The 21,661-nt window shown below is 44.2% G+C and overlaps 1 protein-coding gene across 2 annotated transcripts in view; it reads left to right on the top strand.

Moving 5' to 3' along the window:
- The window catches only part of LOC106570694 (importin subunit alpha-7), a 36,202-nt gene extending 17,931 nt beyond the window's left edge, over positions 1 to 18,271 (top strand). The window contains exons 3-13 of one of the 2 annotated variants that reach the window (XR_006759015.1): positions 1,509 to 1,704; positions 2,079 to 2,173; positions 2,454 to 2,585; positions 3,217 to 3,305; positions 3,432 to 3,531; positions 9,175 to 9,338; positions 9,449 to 9,653; positions 9,913 to 10,040; positions 13,305 to 13,495; positions 13,810 to 16,169; positions 16,200 to 18,271. Coding sequence is in view for 1 of the 2 variants with exons in the window: in XM_045695057.1 (XP_045551013.1) it covers positions 1,509 to 1,704; positions 2,079 to 2,173; positions 2,454 to 2,585; positions 3,217 to 3,305; positions 3,432 to 3,531; positions 9,175 to 9,338; positions 9,449 to 9,653; positions 9,913 to 10,040; positions 13,305 to 13,495; positions 13,810 to 13,997 (1,488 nt within the window). In the remaining variant the exon portion in view is untranslated. Of the gene's footprint in view, positions 1 to 1,508; positions 1,705 to 2,078; positions 2,174 to 2,453; positions 2,586 to 3,216; positions 3,306 to 3,431; positions 3,532 to 9,174; positions 9,339 to 9,448; positions 9,654 to 9,912; positions 10,041 to 13,304; positions 13,496 to 13,809 lie in introns of both variants that reach the window. The other variant, XM_045695057.1, reaches the window with a different exon arrangement.
- Positions 18,272 to 21,661: the final 3,390 nt, after the last annotated feature.

The raw sequence follows: 21,661 nt of genomic DNA, 5'->3' as shown, positions 1-21,661 counted from the left end.
TTCACATTGTATATAGACTTATTTTTCTACTGTATTATTGACTGTATGTTTGTTTTACTCCATGTGTAACTCTGTTGTTGTATGTGTCGAACTGCTTTGCTTTATCTTGGCCAGGTCGCAATTGTAAATGAGAACTTGTTCTCAACTAGCCTACCTGGTTAAATAAAGGTGAAATAAAAAGTGTTTAAACTCCACCAACGAAACTAGATCGTCACATTTTAAAATGTTCAGGAGAGAATTCCAGGACCACGGAGCTGAGTAACTAAAACTATTCCTACCATGACCTGTTCTAATTCTTGGTACTGTTAGAAGCAAATCAGAATGGGACCGTAATTGATATTTATTTACTGACCTGACTAAAAAAGAACAGAGATAAAATGGCATTTTACCCAATATGGCCTTAGAAATCAGTGTATACCAGTGTTTAAGCCTACGCAAGGTCAATGACGACCAGCCAACAGCGCTGTAGAGATCACAATGTGTTAGACGTTTTTGATTTGTAATGAACCTGAGGGCTGCATGATATACTGAATCAAATGCTCTCAGGGAAGTGGCTGAGGCCTGCATATATATATATAACATCACTAAAATCTAAAACCACCAGTTATGTACATCGGACCACCTCCTTCCTGGCCTCAAAGAAAAACAAGCCTTATGCTGGTAATAAAAACCTCTTTTCAGCTTGAGCTTCCTTATCAAGTTCTCTACATGCACAGCGAAGCTCAGCTTGTCATCAACCCACACACCCAAATATTTGTACACTTTAACTTGCTCTATATTATGTCCAGCCAATTTGAAAATACCATGCATTTTGTTTTACCTGAATTTAGAACCAGCTTTAAATCGTACAGATTCTGTTGTATGATGTTAAATTCTCTTTGGGCATTTTCAAAAGCTAACACCTAGCCTAGACCACCTAGCCTAGACCACCTAGCCTAGAACACAGCTAGCCTAGAACACAGCTAGCCTAGCCCTGAACACCTAGCCCACTGCTAGCCTAGCCCTGAACACCTAGCCCACTGCTAGCCTAGAACACCTAGCCCACTGCTAGCCTAGAACACCTAGCCCACTGCTAGCCTAGAACACCTAGCCTAGAACACCTAGCTCACTGCTAGCCTAGAACACCTAGCTCACTGCTAGCCTAGAACACCTAGCCCACTGCTAGCCTAGAACACCTAACCTAGAACACCTAGCCCACTGCTAGCCTAGAACACCTAGCCTAGAACACCTAGCCCACTGCTAGCCTAGAACACCTAACCTAGAACACCTAGCCCACTGCTAGCCTAGAACACCTAGCCTAGAACACCTAGCCCACTGCTAGCCTAGAACACCTAGCCCACTGCTAGTGTCTAAGCAGGAGAGGTACAGAACATAACCCACCTGTATAACACCTAGCACAGCTTACCACACATGGCCTAGGCAGAACACACACACACGCAGAACACACACACACACACACACACACACACACAGAAACTGATCTGCTGTTGCTCTCATGTATTTGGCAGCTGTTCAAGAGGAGAAACGTTGACATGTTGAACGAGGAGGGAGTCATGTTTGAGAGTCCACTGGTCGACTCGTATGTGGACTCCACAGCCACAGAGGAAGGAGTCCTAACTAGACGCCTGGTGGAAATGCTCTTCTCAGAGGACCCAGAGCTCCAACTCACTACAACACAGACATTCAGGAAACTACTGTCCAAAGGTACCAGGCTGTTCAGTGAATATTATCAGGATATTCTGTAACCTGTCTGTGTATAGCCGTGCCTTTCACTCCTTGTCCTGGGGGGGACCCTCGGGCTGTTGTCCCTCCTGGGGGGGACCCTCGGGCTGTTGTCCCTCCTGGGGGGGACCCTCGGGCTGTTGTCCCTCCTGGGGGGGACCCTCGGGCTGTTGTCCCTCCTGGGGGGGACCCTCGGGCTGTTGTCCCTCCCGGGGGGGATGTTGTCCCTCAGTCTCCATGCCCAGCACTAACTCGGCTGATTAGGCTACCTCCCTCTAGGGTGATAAAGGTTGTGAGTCCACGATGCTAATTGTTAGATCCATTACTCATATATATTCTGTCTGATCTGTTCCAAGAACCCAATCCACCTATTGATGAGGTCATCAACACCCCAGGCATTGTAGAGAGGTTTGTGGAGTTCCTCAAGATGAGCGTCAACTGCACATTACAGGTGAGACTTTTGGAAATATTAGGAAACAGTTTGTGTTGGTAAAATAGAAAAGTTAACCCGGACAAATACTAGAAACTTAGAGGATGTTCAGGCTTTTCATTTGCTACTAATACATTGTGGATGTCATTGTAAATGTATCGCTGTCTACAATAACATTTATAAAGTTTTATTACGCAATACCAATGTGTCATTAATAAAGTGTGTGTGTGTGTGTGTGTGTGTGTGTGTGTGTGTGTGTGTGTGTGTGTGTGTGTGTGTGTGTGTGTGTGTGTGTGTGTAGTTTGAGGCAGCCTGGGCCCTGACCAACATAGCATCAGGTACGTCCATGCAGACTAACATAGTAATCGAGGCTGGAGCAGTACCCATCTTTATAGAACTACTCAACTCGGACTTTGAAGATGTTCAGGAACAGGTAAAGGCCGACCCCTGTACATCTAAACAGTCACGGAAAAAATTTATTACAAGACCATCTATAATTTATACCTAGCTGTGGTGTTGGAGCTCGTATGATCAGAACCCGCTCTCTCTCTCTCCCCCGCTCTCTCTCTCTCTCCCCCGCTCTCTCTCTCCCCCGCTCTCTCTCTCCCCCCGCTCTCTCTCTCTCCCGCTCTCTCTCTCTCTCCCGCTCTCTCTCTCTCCCGCTCTCTCTCTCTCCCCCGCTCTCTCTCTCCCCCGCTCTCTCTCTCTCCCGCTCTCTCTCTCTCCCGCTCTCTCTCCCGCTCTCTCTCCCCCCGCTCTCTCTCCCCCCCGCTCTCTCTCCCCCCCGCTCTCTCTCCTCCCCCCGCTCTCTCCTCCCCCGCTCTCTCTCCCCCCCGCTCTCTCTCTCCCCCCCGCTCTCTCTCTCCCCCGCTCTCTCTCTCCCCCCGCTCTCTCTCTCCCCCCGCTCTCTCTCTCCCCCCGCTCTCTCTCTCTCCCCCCGCTCTCTCTCTCTCCCCCCCCGCTCTCTCTCTCCCCCCGCGCTCTCTCGCTCTCTCCCCCGCGCTCTCTCTCCCCCCCGCTCTCTCTCGCTCTCCGCTCTCACCTTACTCTTTCCTCTCTCTCAGGCAGTGTGGGCTTTGGGTAACATAGCAGGGGACAGTGCAGTGTGCAGAGACTACGTACTCAACTGTAACATCCTGCCACCACTATTAATGTGAGCACACACAATCACACTACTGTTTTTGTTGATGTGTCAGTGAAATCAGAGTGGAGGTCCTGTGATATCTACTACTCTACATAAGAAACTCACTCATGGTTCTTCTCCCCGCTTCCTCTCCAGGCTTCTGACTAAATCAACCAGACTGACCATGACCAGGAATGCAGTGTGGGCTCTGTCTAACCTGTGCAGGGGGAAGAGCCCCCCACCTGTATTTGAAAAGGTAACACCCTAACCACACCCACGTTCCAAACCCCCCCCCTTATAGAGATGGTTTCATTTAGACTTCCATAGGGCTCTTTGGATACATCTAATATAGAGATGGTTTCATTTAGACTTCCATAGGGCTCTTTGGATACATCTAATATAGAGATGGTTTCATTTAGACTTCCATAGGGCTCTTTGGATACATCTAATATAGAGATGGTTTCATTTAGCCTTCCATAGGGCTCTTTGGATACATCTAATATAGAGATGGTTTCATTTAGCCTTCCATAGGGCTCTTTGGATACATCTAATATAGAGATGGTTTCATTTAGCCTTCCATAGGGCTCTTTGGATACATCTAATATAGAGATGGTTTCATTTAGCCTTCCATAGGGCTCTTTGGATACATCTATTATAGAGATGGTTTCATTTAGCCTTCCATAGGGCTCTTTGGATACATCTAATATAGAGATGGCTTCATTTAGACTTCCATAGGGCTCTTTGGATACATCTAATATAGAGTTGGCTTCATTTAGCTGTCCATAGGGCTCTTTGGATACATCTAATATAGAGATGGTTTCATTTAGACTTCCATAGGGCTCTTTGGATACATCTAATATAGAGATGGTTTCATTTAGCCTTCCATAGGGCTCTTTGGATACATCTATTATAGAGATGCCCTATGGAAGTCTAAATGAAACCATCTCTATAGTAGATGTCCAACCAGGAAAGAGTCGAGGGGCTAGGGTAGGAGGATGTTAAGGTCTAGGGGTAAGGCAACCCTCTGCTTCATCGCCTCTGCATGTCTCCACTACGTTAACACAGCTTCTGTTGTCTGATTCCCCCGCCCACCCAGCTGAAAATAGACATGGTGTCAGACATAATTCACATTTGTAGAATGGTTTGGAGCCAGAGAAGCAATGTTGGTGGAGTCAGAACATTCTAATAGGATGAGGATTAGTGTTAAATACATCTGATTTGATCTCTGTGTTTGGTGGGTCCTTAATCATCCCTCTACCCCTCTGTGTGTCCTTAATCATCTCACTACCCCTCTGTGTGTCCTTAATCATCTCACTACCCCTCTGTGTGTCCTTAATCATCTCACTACCTCTCTCTGTGATTGGTGTGTCCTTAATCATACCACTACCTCTCTCTCTCTGTGATTGGTGTGTCCTTAATCATATCACTACCTCTCTCTCTCTGTGATTGGTGTGTCCTTAATCATATCACTACCTCTCTCTCTCTCTGTGATTGGTGTGTCCTTAATCATATCACTACCTCTCTCTCTCTCTGTGATTGGTGTGTCCTTAATCATATCACTACCTCTCTCTCTCTCTGTGATTGGTGTGTCCTTAATCATATCACTACCTCTCTCTCTCTCTGTGATTGGTGTGTCCTTAATCATATCACTACCTCTCTCTCTCTCTGTGATTGGTGTGTCCTTAATCATATCACTACCTCTCTCTCTCTGTGATTGGTGTGTCCTTAATCATATCACTACCTCTCTCTCTCTCTGTGATTGGTGTGTCCTTAATCATATCACTACCTCTCTCTCTCTCTGTGATTGGTGTGTCCTTAATCATACCACTACCTCTCTCTCTCTCTCTGTGATTGGTGTGTCCTTAATCATACCACTACCTCTCTCTCTCTGTGATTGGTGTGTATGCTACAATCTAAACAGTAACGCCTAGCTAAACCTAAAGAAGTAGGTTAACTCCATAATTGGTATAAAGACTTTCCAAAGCGCTTGGAGTTGAAAGCAGTGGCTCATTGAGTTCTGAATGTAAACCATAACCTCTAACTAGGTGAAGTCAGTCCTTTTGGCACCTAGACACCTATAGTGTACTACTAGTGACCAGGGCCCTATGTAGGAGATGAGGTGTCATTTGCCTCGGTCTGGGTTCCATGGTGCTTGTCTGTAATGCTGTGTTATATTCCTGCCTGTTAGCTAGCTAGCTAATGGTTTAATCTGCTAGTGACTCTAGCCAGCCGGAACATAAAAGCCCCAGTGACTAACTGTGACGCCATGTGACCCAGGGGCCGGTATGTGAAGAAGTAGGCGTTTCTCTCACCCTGTGACTCTCTCTGGGTGGGAGATCAGTCTGTGGCTGTGTCCCAATAGCCTACTCTTAGATGGTTCCCTTTTGACTGTCACCTTTCCCTTAGTGACAGTAACTCCATTTAATGGCCTGTTATAGTGTCAGAGAGGGCGTAGTATTCAGCCCTATCGGTTGTACTAAATGAGATGAGGAGGAGAGAGAGCGTGTTAAAGAGTGTCGGTTTCTCATATTGAAATCATTGACTTAGCACAGAATGCATCCCTACGCATTCTACAATGAGGATATCAGAGTTCACAGGGTGATGTCAGATCTGTCCTATCAGAATGAGGATATCAGAGTTCAGAGCGTGATGTCAGATCTGTCCTATCAGAATGAATGCTTCATTCAATATCACGTGTGACAGCTGTAATCAGCCAGCGGCATCCCCCTAACAAGCCATTACTCATTAAAAAAATCTAATTGGGGGGGGGGGGCACACAGCAAATTTCAGGTCTGCTGCAGGTCTGCTGAGCACCAACTTGAACGTTGTTAAAAATTCTGTGCAACTTCCAGTGCGTGTTTACTGTGCCTTAATTGACTGTTTTAACAGTAGCCCTGTAGACTAGTGTGGCTGGGATCATAACGTAGACCTACCGGTGTTTTATGGTAGGCCAATGGGGGGAAAAAAGATTTCCATAACATTTTAACATGTAAATAGCTGTTCTATCATTCAGCAACCAATGTGTGGTGTTCAATGTAGGCCTGCATTCCATGAGACTTCTGGAGAGAGAAAAAATAGTATTTCCTACTTAGACTTGAGTAAGGTGTCTCAAAATATAACACTGTCACTTTAAGATGTACATAAAAAAAAAAGCTCTTTACCTGACTCAAAGAAGTCTAGAAATGTAAACGTTTTGTGCTCATGCAGGAAGCAATCACTCCCCTATTGATGACTACAAATGATCTTTAAGTGGGCTAATAACTCAATAACTAGCAAAGGATATAAACAATGTGCAAACGTGGCTACATGCAGCTCTCGCTTTGATCTCTCAACAAGCACATCTACTCACGACCGCTCATGCTGTAAACTCAGACCAGTTCAGTGAATGGTACAAATCCATATACATTTGAAGTCGGAAGTTTACATACACCTTAGCCAAATACATTTAAAATCAGTTTTTCACAATTCCTGACATTTAGTCCTAGTAAAAATTCCCTATCTTAGGTCAGTTAGGATCACCACTTTATTTTAAGAATGTAAAATGTCAGAATAATAGTAGAGAGAATGATTTAGTTCAACTTTTTTTTCTTTCATCACATTCCCAGTGGGTCAGAAGTTTACATACACTCAATTAGTATTTGGTAGCGTTGCTTTTAAATTGTTTAACTTGGGTCAAACGTTTTCAGGGAGCCTTCCACAAGCTTCCCACAATAAGTTGGGTGAAACTTGGCCCATTTCTCCTGACAGAGCTGGTGTAACTGAGTCAGGTTTGTAGGCCTCTTTGCTTCCACACGCCTTTTCACTTCTGCCCACAAATTTTCTATAGGATTGATGTCAGGGCTTTGTGATGGCTACTCCAGTACCTTGACTTGGTTGTTCTTAAGCCATTTATCCACAACTTTGGAAGTAAGCTTGGGGTCATTGTCCATTTGGAAGACCCATTTGCGACCAAGCTGTAACTTCCTGACTGATGTCTTGAGATGTTGCTTCAATATATCCACATCATTTTCCTCCTTCATGATGCCATATATTTTGAAGTGCACCTGTCACTCCTGCAGCAAAGCACACCCGTAACATAATGCTGCCACCCCGTGCTTCACGGTTGGGATGGTGTTCTTCGGCTTGCAAGCCTCCCCCTTTTTCCTCCAAACATAACGATGGTCATTATGGCCAAACAGTTGTATTTTTGTTTCATCAGACCAGAGGACATTTCTCCAAATAGTACGATCTTTGTCCCCATGTGCAGTTGCAAACCGTAGTCTGGCTTTTTTTATGGCGGTTTTGGAGCAGTGGCTTCTTCCTTGCTGAGCGGCCTTTCAGGTTATGTCGATATAGGACTCGTTTTACTGTGGATATAGATACTTTTGTACCTGTTTCCTCCAGCATCTTCACAAGGTCCTTTGCTGTTGTTCTGGGATTGATTTGCACTTTTCGCACCAAAGTGCGTTCATCTCTAGGAGACAGAACGCGTCTCCTTCCTGAGCGGTATGACGGCTGCGTGGTCCCATGGTGTTTATACTTGCATACTATTGTTTGTACAGATGAACGTGGTACCTTCATGCATTTGGTAATTGCTCCCAAGGATCAACCAGACTTGTGGAAGTCTACAAAAAAGATTCTGAGGTCTTGGCTGATATCTTTTGATTTTCCCATGATGTCAAGCAAAGTAGCACTGAGTTTGAAGGTAAGCACTGAGTTTGAAGGTAAGCACTGAGTTTGAAGGTAAGCACTGAGTTTGAAGGTAAGCACTGAGTTTGAAGGTAAGCACTGAGTTTGAAGGTAAGCACTGAGTTTGAAGGTAAGCACTGAGTTTGAAGGTAAGCACTGAGTTTGAAGGTAAGCACTGAGTTTGAAGGTAAGCACTGAGTTTGAAGGTAAGCACTGAGTTTGAAGGTAAGCACTGAGTTTGAAGGTAAGCACTGAGTTTGAAGGTAAGCACTGAGTTTGAAGGTAAGCACTGAGTTTGAAGGTAAGCACTGAGTTTGAAGGTAGACACAGGAACACCTCCAATTGACTCAAATTATGTCAATTAGCCTATCAGAAGCCTCTAAAGCCATGACATAATTTTGGGGGGGATTTTTCAAGCTGTTTAAAGGCACAGTCAACTTAGTGTATGTAAACTTCAGACCCACTGGAATTGTTATCAAATGAAATAATCTGTCTGTTAACAATTGTCTGGATGAGACTTGATTGAGCCCAAACATTAACGTCTATAAATTACTTATTTTTAACTTTCATTATTCAGAACCTAAAAATGGGCCTGACTTTAAAATGGTCCTGACTTTAAAATGGTCCTGACTTTAACGTCTGGAAAATATGGATTTCCTTTCAACGTCTGGTGAAAAATATATTTTCACTTGATTCAGAACCTAAATTGAATCTAACTTCAAAGTCTGGAAAATGTGTTTTTGCCGTATTTTCAATGTAATTTAGCATTTTTTTTGGTCTCACCTAGTGCGGCAGAACGGCCAGGACCAGCCCTGACTAATGGGGAAGGTCAATCTTGTGCTTCTCTGCGAGGGCTGATGTTTCTAATAAGCTTTTAGACAGGGACACGTGCCAGGCTGGGACACTCCCACTACTGCGGAGCCTCCAGTGACGTCAGCATGGTCAACTTTGACCCCTTCAGAAGTGTTGGTCAGGTTCTCTTTAGTGACAGCTTGAAACGGTGACAGTGGACAGGTGGGGCAATGATGTAGTCAGGTGTAGACGTGTGTCAATGTGAAGATTTTGGCTGTAATTGTTCTGAGAAGTGTTGATCGTCATGTCATTATTCCTACTGAGTGGAAGAAAAAAAAATGTGGGTTCAGGGTCTCTTCGGGGAAAAAGTCAAACTTCACTCACACACTCTTAGAACCCAGACCAACAGTTCCTCTGTCCTACCTGTCTGTCCCCCCAGGTGTCCCCCTGTCTGCAGGTCCTGTCTAGACTGTTGTTCAGCAGTGATTCAGATCTGTTAGCAGACGCCTGCTGGGCTCTGTCCTACCTCTCTGATGGACCCAACGAGAAGATCCAGGCTGTCATCGACTCCGGCGTCTGCAGGCGCCTCGTAGAGCTGCTCATGTAAGTGTTTGTGTTTCTGGAGGTGCCTCGTAGAGTTGCTTGTGTGTGTGTGTGTGTGTAGACTTCAGGAGGTTCAGCGTAGTAACTTTTTTGAATGTTCTCTCTGTCAGGCACACAGACTACAAGGTGGCGTCTCCTGCTCTGAGAGCAGTGGGGAACATCGTTACTGGAGACGACATCCAGACACAGGTGGTGTTGAACTGTTCAGCCCTGCCCTGTCTGCTCCACCTGCTGAGTAGTCCTAAAGAGTCCATCCGGAAAGAAGCCTGCTGGACCATCTCCAACATCACAGCTGGCAACAGGGCTCAGATACAGGTGAGATCCAGACTTTACACACAGACATACGAACACTACAGATAAACAGATGGTTGTATTATCTCAGGGGTGAGATCCAGATACCGTTCTCTACAGTAACAGATGCATAACACAGACTGGTACAGACACTATACAGATCGCAAGGGGTCTTCAAGACCTGGGTCTGATCTCAGTCTTCAGTCTGAATAAAGGACAAAGGGCTTGTGTTGCATCTGTCTCCACTCAACCGTTTCACTTCCTCTCGTTTCTCCACTCCTAGACGGTGATCGACGCTAACATCTTCCCTGTGCTGATCGACATCCTGCAGAAGGCAGAGTTTAGAACCAGGAAAGAAGCAGCCTGGGCCATCACTAACGCCACCTCTGGAGGAACACCAGAACAGATCAGGTATAAAGCCACGCCCACCTCGCCAGAACAGATCAGGTATAAAGCCACGCCCACCTCGCCAGAACAGATCAGGTATAAAGCCACGCCCACCTCGCCAGAACTGATCAGGTATAAAGCCACGCCCACCTCACCAGAACAGATCAGGTATAAAGCCACGCCCACCTCACCAGAACTGATCAGGTATAAAGCCACGCCCACCTCACCAGAACAGATCAGGTATAAAGCCACGCCCACCTCACCAGAACAGATCAGGTATAAAGCCACGCCCACCTCGCCAGAACAGATCAGGTATAAAGCCACGCCCACCTCACCAGAACTGATCGGGTATAAAGCCACGCCCACCTCACCAGAACTGATCGGGTATAAAGCCACGCCCACCTCACCAGAACTGATCGGGTATAAAGCCACGCCCACCTCACCAGAACTGATCGGGTATAAAGCCACGCCCACCTCACCAGAACTGATCGGGTATAAAGCCACGCCCACCTCACCAGAACTGATCGGGTATAAAGCCACGCCCACCTCACCAGAAATGATCGGGTATAAAGCCACGCCCACCTCACCAGAACTGATCGGGTATAAAGCCACGCCCACCTCACCAGAACAGATCAGGTATAAAGCCACGCCCACCTCGCCAGAACAGATCGGGTATAAAGCCACGCCCACCTCGCCAGAACAGATCGGGTATAAAGCCACGCCCACCTCGCCAGAACAGATCGGTTATAAAGCCACGCCCACCTCGCCAGAACTGATCGGGTATAAAGCCACGCCCACCTCACCAGAACAGATCGGGTATAAAGCCACGCCCACCTCACCAGAACAGATCGGGTATAAAGCCACGCCCACCTCACCAGAACTGATCGGGTATAAAGCCATGCCCACCTCACCAGAACAGATCGGGTATAAAGCCACGCCCACCTCACCAGAACTGATCAGGTATAAAGCCACGCCCACCTCACCAGAACTGATCGGGTATAAAGCCACGCCCACCTCACCAGAACTGATCGGGTATAAAGCCACGCCCACCTCACCAGAACTGATCGGGTATAAAGCCACGCCCACCTCACCAGAACAGATCAGGTATAAAGCCACGCCCACCTCACCAGAACTGATCGGGTATAAAGCCACGCCCACCTCACCAGAACTGATCGGGTATAAAGCCACGCCCACCTCACCAGAACAGATCGGGTATAAAGCCACGCCCACCTCACCAGAACTGATCGGGTATAAAGCCACGCCCACCTCACCAGAACTGATCGGGTATAAAGCCACGCCCACCTCACCAGAACAGATCGGGTATAAAGCCACGCCCACCTCACCAGAACTGATCAGGTATAAAGCCACGCCCACCTCACCAGAACTGATCGGGTATAAAGCCACGCCCACCTCACCAGAACTGATCGGGTATAAAGCCACGCCCACCTCACCAGAACTGATCGGGTATAAAGCCACGCCCACCTCACCAGAACTGATCGGGTATAAAGCCACGCCCACCTCACCAGAACTGATCGGGTATAAAGCCACGCCCACCTCACCAGGACAGGATTAGGGAGGTGAACCCTAGTCCATGTCAGAAGAGGGAGGGGTCAAGGAGAGGTGGTGTTTCCTCCTGGAGTCTGAGATTCTTAGCAGTGTTTCCATGGTATGCATTCGGTAATACCCAAATTATCCTCGTTATATCAAACAGGAGCTATACTCTGGTGTGTGTGTGTGTGTGTGTGTGAGGCCTAGTTGAGAGCTTTTTGTCTATATTGAATTACGTTGCAGTTCTTTTTCCCTCCGTCAGTGGAATGTCACGAGACACTAACACACGTTCTGTCTCGGGCCGCTGCATTTGTCAGGCGTCTGGATTGTACCAAACGCATTCCGTATTCATTATCTAGGGTTCATGTTGCTGTCACTCACACAAGTCCTGCTCTCTCTCTCTCTCTCTCTCTCTCTCGCGCTCTTCTCTCTTCAAAGGGCTTTTATTGGCATGGGAAACATATGTTTACGTTGCCAAAGCAAGTGAAATAAACAATAGAAAATGAACAGTAGGCCTCCCAGAGTGGCGCAGCATTCTAAGGCACTGCATCGCAGTGTTGAGGCGTCAACTACAGCCTGGGGTTCGATCCCAGGCTGTAGTCATTACCAGCCGTGACCGGAAGTCCCATAGGGACAATTGGCCCAACGTCGCCCGGGTTAGGGGAGGGTTTGGCCGCGGGGGCTTTACTTGGCTCATCGTGATCTAGCGACTCCTTGTGGTGGGCCGGGCGCCTGCAGGCTGACCTCGGTTGTCAGTTGAGCGGTGTTTAAATTTTTTTATTTATTTTTTATTTATTTATTTATTTATTTATTTATTTAACCAGGTAGGCCAGTTGAGAACAAGTTCTCATTTACAATTGCGACCTGGCCAAGATAAAGCAAAGCGGTGTGACAAAAACAACAACAGTGTTACACATGGAGTAAACAAGCGTACAGTCAATAATACAATAGAAAAGTCTATATACAGTGTGTGCAAATGTAGGGAGGTAAGGCAATAAATAGGCCATAGAGGCGAAATAATCACAATTTAGCATTAACACTGGAGTGATAGATGTGCAGATGATGATATGCAAGTAGATATACTGGGGTGCAAAAGAGCAACAAAAAAATGACTATATGAGGTAGTTGGGTGGGCTATTTACAGATTGGCTGTGTGCAGGTACAGTGATCGATCGGTAAGCTGCTCAGATAGCTGATGCTTAAAGTTAGTGAGGGAGATGTAAGTCTCCAGCTTCAGTGACTTTTGCAATTCGTTCCAGTCATTGGCAGCAGAGAACTGGAAGGAAAGGCGGCCAAAGGAGGTGTTGAAATATACCTGCTGGAGTTTCATCCGACACATTGGTGCAGCTGGCTTCCGGGTTAAGCGGGCGGGTGTTAAGAAGCACAGTTTGGCTCTCCCGAGCCTGTAGGGGAGTTGCAGCAATGAGACAAGATCGTAATCACGAAATTGGGGAGAAAAGAAATATGAACATATGAATTTTATTTCCTTTGACGGATTAGAAGGCCCAGATCGTTCACAGCTTTGTGGTGGTGATGTTTAGGCCGAGGTATGTATAGTTTTTTTGTGTGCTCTATGGCAACGGTGTCTAGGTGGAAATTGTATTTGTTGTCATGGCAGCTGGACCTTCTTTTGGAACGCCATTATTTTTGTCTTTCTGAGATTTACTGTCAGGTCTGACAATCTCTTCTGTCTCTCTCCCTTTTTTTCTCCGTCTTTCATTCTCTGATCTCTCTCTCTAGGTACCTGGTGAACCTGGGCTGTATCAAGCCTCTGTGTGACTTGTTGACGGTGATGGACAGTAAGATAGTCCAGGTGGCTCTGAATGGTTTGGAGAACATTCTGCGACTGGGAGACCAAGAGGCCAAGCAGGATGCAGGACCCAGCGGTACTGGCATCAACCCTTACTGCTCTCTCATAGAGGAGGCCTATGGTACGTACATACATCAACCCTTACTGCTCTCTCAGAATATAGCGTTAACGTAACAAAATGTGGAAAAAGTCGAGGGGTCTGAATACTTTCTGAAATGCACTGTATAATACAAACAACCGCTACTGTTCTGAGGTACATGTAAACAAACACATTCGTACAGTATAGGTACATGTGCACCACCACACACACACACACACACACACACACACACACACACACACACACACACACACACACACACACTTACGCATACATACATACAATTGCATAATCTACTGTGGTGTATGAATAAATAAAACTCTCTCCGTCTCCAGGTCTGGATAAGATCGAGTTCCTTCAGAGTCATGAGAACCAAGAGATCTACCAGAAGGCCTTTGATCTGATAGAGCACTACTTTGGAGTGGAGGAGGAGGACCAGAGCCTAGCTCCTCAGGTAGACCAGGTCAACCAGCAGTTCCTCTTCCCGCAGCAGGAGGCACCCATGGAAGGCTTCCAGCTATAACGCCCTCCTTTCTCTTTGGTTCATCCAAACATCACTCATATACCCATAGGATCCCATTGGAAGGCTTTCAGTTAACTTCTTCCCCCCCCATATCCCCTACCAATGGAGGGTTTTGAGGTAAATTAGGGTCCCTGTGTCCCTCCAACCACCACCCATCCTTTATGCCCCAGCCCGTGGCTAGCTCTGCTACCCCAGGGTTTCCAGGGTTTCCTGTACCCCATCCTTTCTCCACTGTGACCTTCCAGGCTTAACCATGGAAGATAGAACGTTGTCCTCTCCATCCTATCCCCATGGAAGGCTTTATCCAACCTAATATTCCCCAATCCCCCGTGAACACCTCATCTCGTCTGAGGAGCCAATCGGAGAGCTGAACTCCTCCACCACATGACCTGATGACAAAGCTCTTCCAGATCAGTGATCACACACCAAGGCAGGTTTGAAACGCACAGATACATTGAGAAATACCGCCAGTACTGTTGAGAGTCCTGATTTTTCTTCTGACAGTAGCAGTGGCTTGTTGTGGTTTTTACTGCTTCCTGTCGGCCCATAGGGATGACCTTTAGGATGTGGGGGGGGGGGTCAAATCTGACCTAGTGTGAGGAGTGTTATTTCACTTATTTATCCTTTCCCCTTCATTTTAGCTTTTGTCAGCCCTGTTTTTTTATTTCCTTCTTGGCCTGTTGTGAAGCACATCTCAGTGTACCACCTGAAGGCCTGAAGACTTCTTTATTGTTAGCAATAGAACTGAGGCCAAACCCTCATTCACATTGGTTTCTGTCTTATCAAACATACAGGGTTCCACTAAAACAATTCTGGGGATTCTTAGTAATTCTAGAACTATTGTTTGGAGTGTTGACCCAAGGTTCTCTCCTTCTAGAACTAACAGTCCTTTCTCTACAATTTTATTTCCTACAACTTTTAGCAACTTTGTTTGCGTCAGATGATTTCTTGGACCTGGGGAGGGATGACAAGGGTGGATCAACATGTTGGGGTCTAAATCGTAAAATCAGGAAAACTTCTGGGCTAACGGATGGCGTCGAGTGGGATGGGGAAGGGGATTTAAGGTGGGTGGGTGGGTGGGGTCCATATTGAACCATATAAACAGTTAAAATACCTAGGTTACTAGCTTGATCTGAAGTTGATATAGCTAGAGATATAATGTTCGTTGTGTGCTGTGTTCTTAATAACGATAGATTTGAATTATGACGTGATTCTAACTATTAAAATGGCATACCGCTGGGGGGGGGCTACACTAATTTGAGAAAAAACATGTAACTCAGCTTCACTTAAATCAGACATTGATGTCAGATTCACTGTAACATCCTATTTACTCACCTGCATGTATGGTTTTGGGCTTTTTTTTTTTCTTTCTCTCTCTGTTCCATCGAAGCCCGGGATGCATTCTGAATGACACGCTAAGCCCAATGGGCCCTGGTCTAAAGTAGTGTACTATATAGGGAATAGAGCCCTGGTCTAAAATAGTGCACTATATAGGGAATAGGGCTCTGGTCTAAAGTAGTGCGTTATATAGGGAATAGGGTGTCATTCGGAACAGAGCTCCAGTGTAAATAGATATGTTGGTGCTGGCTGAGTTGCAGTAGGCCCTGGGATTTGGTGTCCCCCCCCGGTGTGTATGTATGCTAGGGTTTGCATGGTGTTCCTATTGCCCTACATACAGTCACGCACTATCCTTTTGCCAAACACCTGGAATTATTGTTGGGAGAGGGAGCGAGAGAGGCAGGGTGAGAAAGTGCCGTAATTTAAGTCTCTCTTTTCGAAAATCGAACAAGATATTATATTTAAGCAATAAGGCCCGAGGGGTTGTGGTATATGGCCAATATACCACGGTTAAGGGCTGTTCTTAAGCACGATGCAACGCGGAGTGCCTGGATACAGCCCTTAGCCGTGTTATATTGCCCATATACCACAAACCCCCGAGATGCCTTATTGCTATTATAAACTGGGTGGTTCGAGCCCTGAATGCTGATTGGCCCGACAGCTGTGGTATATCAGACCGCATACCACGGGTATGACAACATGTATTTTTACTGCTCTAATTACATTGGTCACCAGTTTATAATTAAGCAGTAAAGCCTGAGGAGGTGTGGTGTATATGGTCAATATACCACAGCTAAGGGTTGTGTCCAGGCCCTTGGCGATGCGTCGTACTAGGTATCATTGTGATGGCGATATACGTACTAGGTATCATTGTGATGGCGATATACGTACTAGGTATCATTGTGATGGCGATATACGTACTAGGTATCATTGTGATCGCGATATACGTACTAGGTATCATTGTGTTGGCGATATACGTACTAGGTATTGATATGTATTATTCACTGTCACATTAGAAAAATGTACAACTCCCCTTATTCTTCTCGTAGGGTGCATTTTAAATGGCACTGTATTGTTCTTAGTGCACTCGTTTTGACAGGAGCCATCCTGGGAGCCTCTGGTCGGAGGTAGAGGCACTATATCAGACAAGGTGTCATGCATCTAACGACAACCAGGGTTTGGCAAGGGGACAAGTCTTTTTAATTTAGACCGTGACAAACCTAACCGCAACAGAAATTAAGTTTAAGATGTATTTGCACAGACACTTCATGCACACATGCATACAACACCAGCAGACTGTACACAGCTCACACGGATGAGCGCTACATAAGGAGAAATAACTTCCATAATCCACCTTGTTGAAGGAACGTTATTGCATGTTTTCTTTCTGCTATGTTGGGTTTTCAATGCGGTATGGTCATTCAATGTTGTTTTCTTTCATCGTTTTTGCCGCTTCCTTATCGGCACTATTGAGATAATGCGCTGAGATTATAATTTTTTTTTTTAAGAATGCATTTACCCACAATGCATCACATTCACAGCATCCTTTAATATCTCAAATATATATTTTTTTTCTTCATATTTTTCTTGAAGTGCAGGGTGTACTTTCTGGTATTATGCTCAGATTTAAAAAAAATATACAGGACACAACAATGTAGTAATTTCATGTGGAGAGTTGGAAAATAAACACATTCATTAGATTAGCATTGAAAATGTGACCAGCGGTTAAGAAATCAACTAATAAAGTGGATGAAAAAAAAAAAACATTTCAAATTCATAGAATGACAGTAAAAGTTGTTTGCTGAGCAGTTAGCTGAAATTCATTGTTTATTTTCCACTCCGATGGTGAACTGCTTACATTCACTTTGTCATTTTCGCTCGCTAATCCTGTAGAATCAGCAACAGCGCTAATACAATTTTATTTTCAAACACTTTCCACATGTCAGTTATTACGTTGTCTTAACAAAAAAGGTTATCTTCAACCTAGGTATTATGGAAGCCTTTTCTCCTTTCTGTTACATGACTGAAGATGGTTAGATGATATGCCTTTAGACACAAATCTACGATCAGCTTGCCCTCCCTTAATCCTGACCTGTAACATTAAATGGGGCAAAAGCAAAACTGACCATAGATCAGTCTCTGGGTTGAGTGGAGGCTAAACAGTTTTGGTGGTGACAGTTTGACTGACCGGCACTGTGTGAGGAAGCGATACGTGTAAAAATGTTATGTCCTCATCAGTCACAGCTTCTTCTGTGGATCTACTATTTCCCCTGGTTGAGCAGAACCAACTGGTTTGAGGTAAACAAAATCAGAATATACAGAGCTGTTTAATTTCAAACTTAATACCTAAACTTTCATTTTGGAAGGGCATCTGTACCGCAGCTTTAAAAAAATAAAAAAATAATAATAATGTTTTTACTTGATATGCTAGCTATGAGGACCCTAGTCATTGCACATGTTTATATAGCAAATCATCCCCTATGGTTATATTGTCCTTCCTGACGTGATGTCTCGGTAGGTTGACCCTGTGAGGATGCGAGCCATGACTTTGTACAAAGTCATACCTTGTTATTATGTTCCATCTGCAATGGTGATTTTTTTTTCATGGTCTGCAATGGTGATTTTTCAATTTTTCATGGTCTGCAAAATTGTGATTTTTCATGGTCTGCAAAATGGTGATTTTTCATGGTTTGCAAAATGGTGATTTTTCGTGGTCTGCAATGGTTTTGGACACGTTGCTCTTTGGTTGACATGCAAAATGTATTGAAGTTGGTAAGAGACTAAGCTTGTCATTGATCTAACATGGACAGTTAGTAACAGTTATAGGCTATTATAGGAGTCTATGCACTTTGGTCCTCTAAAGGGAAATGGTTGTCCACAGAACAAGTGTTCCAAACTGACATTTTGAGACTAAATAAATCTTGGAAAACATGAAAGATTTGCTAAAGAACTTTTGACTCTACATCACTAACAAGTGGAGGAGAATTTATATATCAGAAGTCCTCTTCGGTTCTTGTTTTTCCGCTCTACTTTTGTGTGCAGTCTATCAACAGACTTCCAGAAAAGTAAAATATTTAAAAAAAATCTGTGGATTTAAAAAAAATTAAAAACACAAAATAAACAAATATATTTATATTTATGAAGAAAAACAAAATGCACTCATATTCACTGAAGTGCCAATCCTGACCAACTAAAGACTTGAGGGTGATTTACATATGTCTTTTGACTTATTGATTCATTTAATTTTCTTAATATTTCCTTGAATGTGCACACGTTTTGTGCAAAAACATTGCTGCTCTATTTTCCTGATCTTATAGTTCCATGATGTGGTTTCTCTGGAAGTGGCATTCTTTACTGCTTTTGCACTGTGGGATTGGGGCAGAACAGTCATTTTAATCGGCAAAAAAATAAGAATAATTTATTCCATCATGCTGATCCGTCTAGCTAAATATTGATGCTCTTTTCTTACAGTTTAATGCGTTGTTGATTTCACTGTGCAGACCTCACACTGATGCAGCTGTGGGACAGACAGTCCAGACGTTCGTTAGAAAGATACAGGGCCATCAAGTGTAATTTTAGCCTGAGGCAAAGACTGCACTGCACATTAGGGCCCTGACTTTTTCCTAGTCAGGTCACATGGTCTGGAAAAGCTCCCGGCCCAGTTTATCAGGTCAGTTATCGTATCAGGCCAATACAGGGCCACGTTCAGTAGCCAAACGTTGCAAATGGAAATGCCACAAATGGAGAGCCAACGTTATTCCATATTCAACATGTCATGTTTGTTTTTTACATAGAAATATTTCTATCTGAACGTTTGAAAATGTTGCGTTCCTGCTGAACGTGCCCCGGGGTTTCTCCACCTAAACTTCCATGTTTGCACATAATGAGTCTAACCCGTCTTCTCACAAAGAACTAAACAGCCAATTCAAAATGGACACTACTCACCAAAGTTTTTTTTTTTTTTACATGATTTTTTTTCTTGACTTTTTGAGCAGCATGGATATGGATGGTTCTAGAATATGTTTCAGTGGCATAATCTTCTTGGTTGTCCAGACCCAGTCAATCAACCAAACAACCAATCACTTGTCCTGAGACTTCTCTCAGCTATCTCGTGATTTAGCACAAGTAATCAGAAGCAGTTCTCTTGAGATGGGAAGCTAAATGGAAGCTATGTTATTGGCTGAGCATGAACAACCAGTAATGCAATAAATATTCGCAAAGTCCGTCATCCCCAGAGGGTTTAAGCTGCGTCCCGAAGTGCACCCTATTCCCTATTTAATGAACAACTTTTGACCAGGAGTCCATGGGATTCTGGTCAAAAATGGTGCACAATATTCCCCCGCAGTGGTGTCATAATACCCATAAAACCTAGTTGTCAAACAGGGAAATAGTTCTAATCGTTTTTTGCCACCATTTCATTTTTCCCCATAGGCGATTTTAGAAAAGCTTAAAATAAGGGCTGTGTTTTGTGTAGGCTTACCCTGGCGTGACATTTTGATAACCGTGTAGATCTCTCTCGGACAAGGTGGCTCAATATATTTGGCTCTTTTTACTCGCAGAATCGAAAATACTTAAAGTAGACATCATGCATGACTACAAATCCCTGCAAGCTCCTGCACATCGTCTCTATCTGACATCTTTGCTAACAGGTTTTGTGTCAATTTAAAACTTGCACAAGACAGTTCACAGAATTGTACATTTTAAAGAAATGTAGCTAATTTATTCATTAATCCATTTAGCGAGCATTAGATCATTAATCCAGAGAGTCTTACCTTTGCTGTGAGTTGGCAGTCTCGTTCAGATCACCAAGGCATTTGTAGTTCTTTATGATAGCCACATTAGCAGCCAATTAGCGTTTCATCTGGGTTTTTTGGGGGGGGCTGTACAGGCAAATATATTAAGTCACCTTGTCCGGAAGAGATTTACGAGGTTATCAAAACGTCACGCCAGGGTTAAGCCTCCACGAAACACAGCCCTTGTTTTAAGTGTTCCTAAAAAAAAACTATGTGGGGAAAACAATTGGTGCCATTTCCCTGTTTGACCACTATGTTTTACAGGCATTATGACTCATACTGTGGTACGTTTTTTTTTTATAGAGGGAATAGGGGCATTTGGGAAGGCGTTTAAGACTTCTTATTCAGGTTTTTGCCCTCTTCAAGAGGGCAATTAACAGAGATGACTAGTCAACAGTTTCCTAGAACAAATCTGGGATGCAGGAATGTGAAGTAATTTACTTAAAAAATGATAATCAATAGCCCAAGTGGAACTATGTGCATCTTCCGGACAAGATTTATAAATGGGGGTGCTTATATTTTGTTCTCTTACACACAAGTGTGTAATGGAATAATTTTTAGTATTTTTTTTTTTTTTTATATAATTTTTTTGCATATCCGACTCCCACTGAGACGACTGCAGGGATTTGGGTCACGGCCAGGGTCGCCATTGTACAGTGCCCCTGGAAATATGTACATTTAGCTGAAGGAATCATCCATATTTTGTAATGACTGCTGAAATGCTTTTTAAGGCATAGTAAAGGGATAGGAGTTTTTCCCCTGACCAAATGACAAGGAGAAACTGGCTGTGTCCCAAATGGGCACTATATATACCCTATATAGTGCACTACTTTTGACCGGAGACCTATTAGGTCTTGGTCAAAAGTTGTGAACCACATAGGGAATAGGGTGCCATTTGCTCTAGTGTCGGTTTCCCTGTCAGGCTCTTTGGTCAGGAACAACTCCTTGGCATGGATTTCAAAAATAATCAAGGTACATTTTGAAATGGGATCTTTTTGTTGTCTTCTGGCCTAGATTGTTTAACTGAGATAAAGTTATCCGAAAGTCCTAAGCCACGCCTTAGTGCTTGGCTTTGTCAAATAAATTATGCTATCTAGGCTATAATTGTTTACAATGCTACATGTTTATAAAGTGTTTTTTCATACGTCATAACTGACCAGTCCTGATGTATTCTCTGGTCCTCTCATTTCGCTCTCTTTCGATGTATTTATTTCCAAAACAAATCTTTTATTTTCTTTTTTTGTTGCTTACGATAACCCATATTATACTGTGACTTGACATTACCGACGGTATGAATGAGTGACTGATACACTTCAACTGAACATGACACACACAAACATGAACACAGAAACAAAACAAATGCATTAACAAATATTAGAAATGTATAAAAATAAACTTGTCCGGTGGAAACTGTACAACAAAAAAAAGAGAAATAAAATGTTGCAACCCTTTCTCTCCTGTTTTTCCAATTCTTTAACAAGTTTTGAATGACTAAAAGATACTAAAACGTAAATGTATTTTTGCTGCCGCATG

This window comes from Salmo salar, chromosome ssa14 (genome assembly GCF_905237065.1).
Source record: "Salmo salar chromosome ssa14, Ssal_v3.1, whole genome shotgun sequence".
Taxonomy (NCBI): Eukaryota; Metazoa; Chordata; class Actinopteri; order Salmoniformes; family Salmonidae; genus Salmo; species Salmo salar.
Note: the sequence above shows the minus strand (reverse complement) of the source record. Positions and strands in the feature narration are given on the sequence as shown.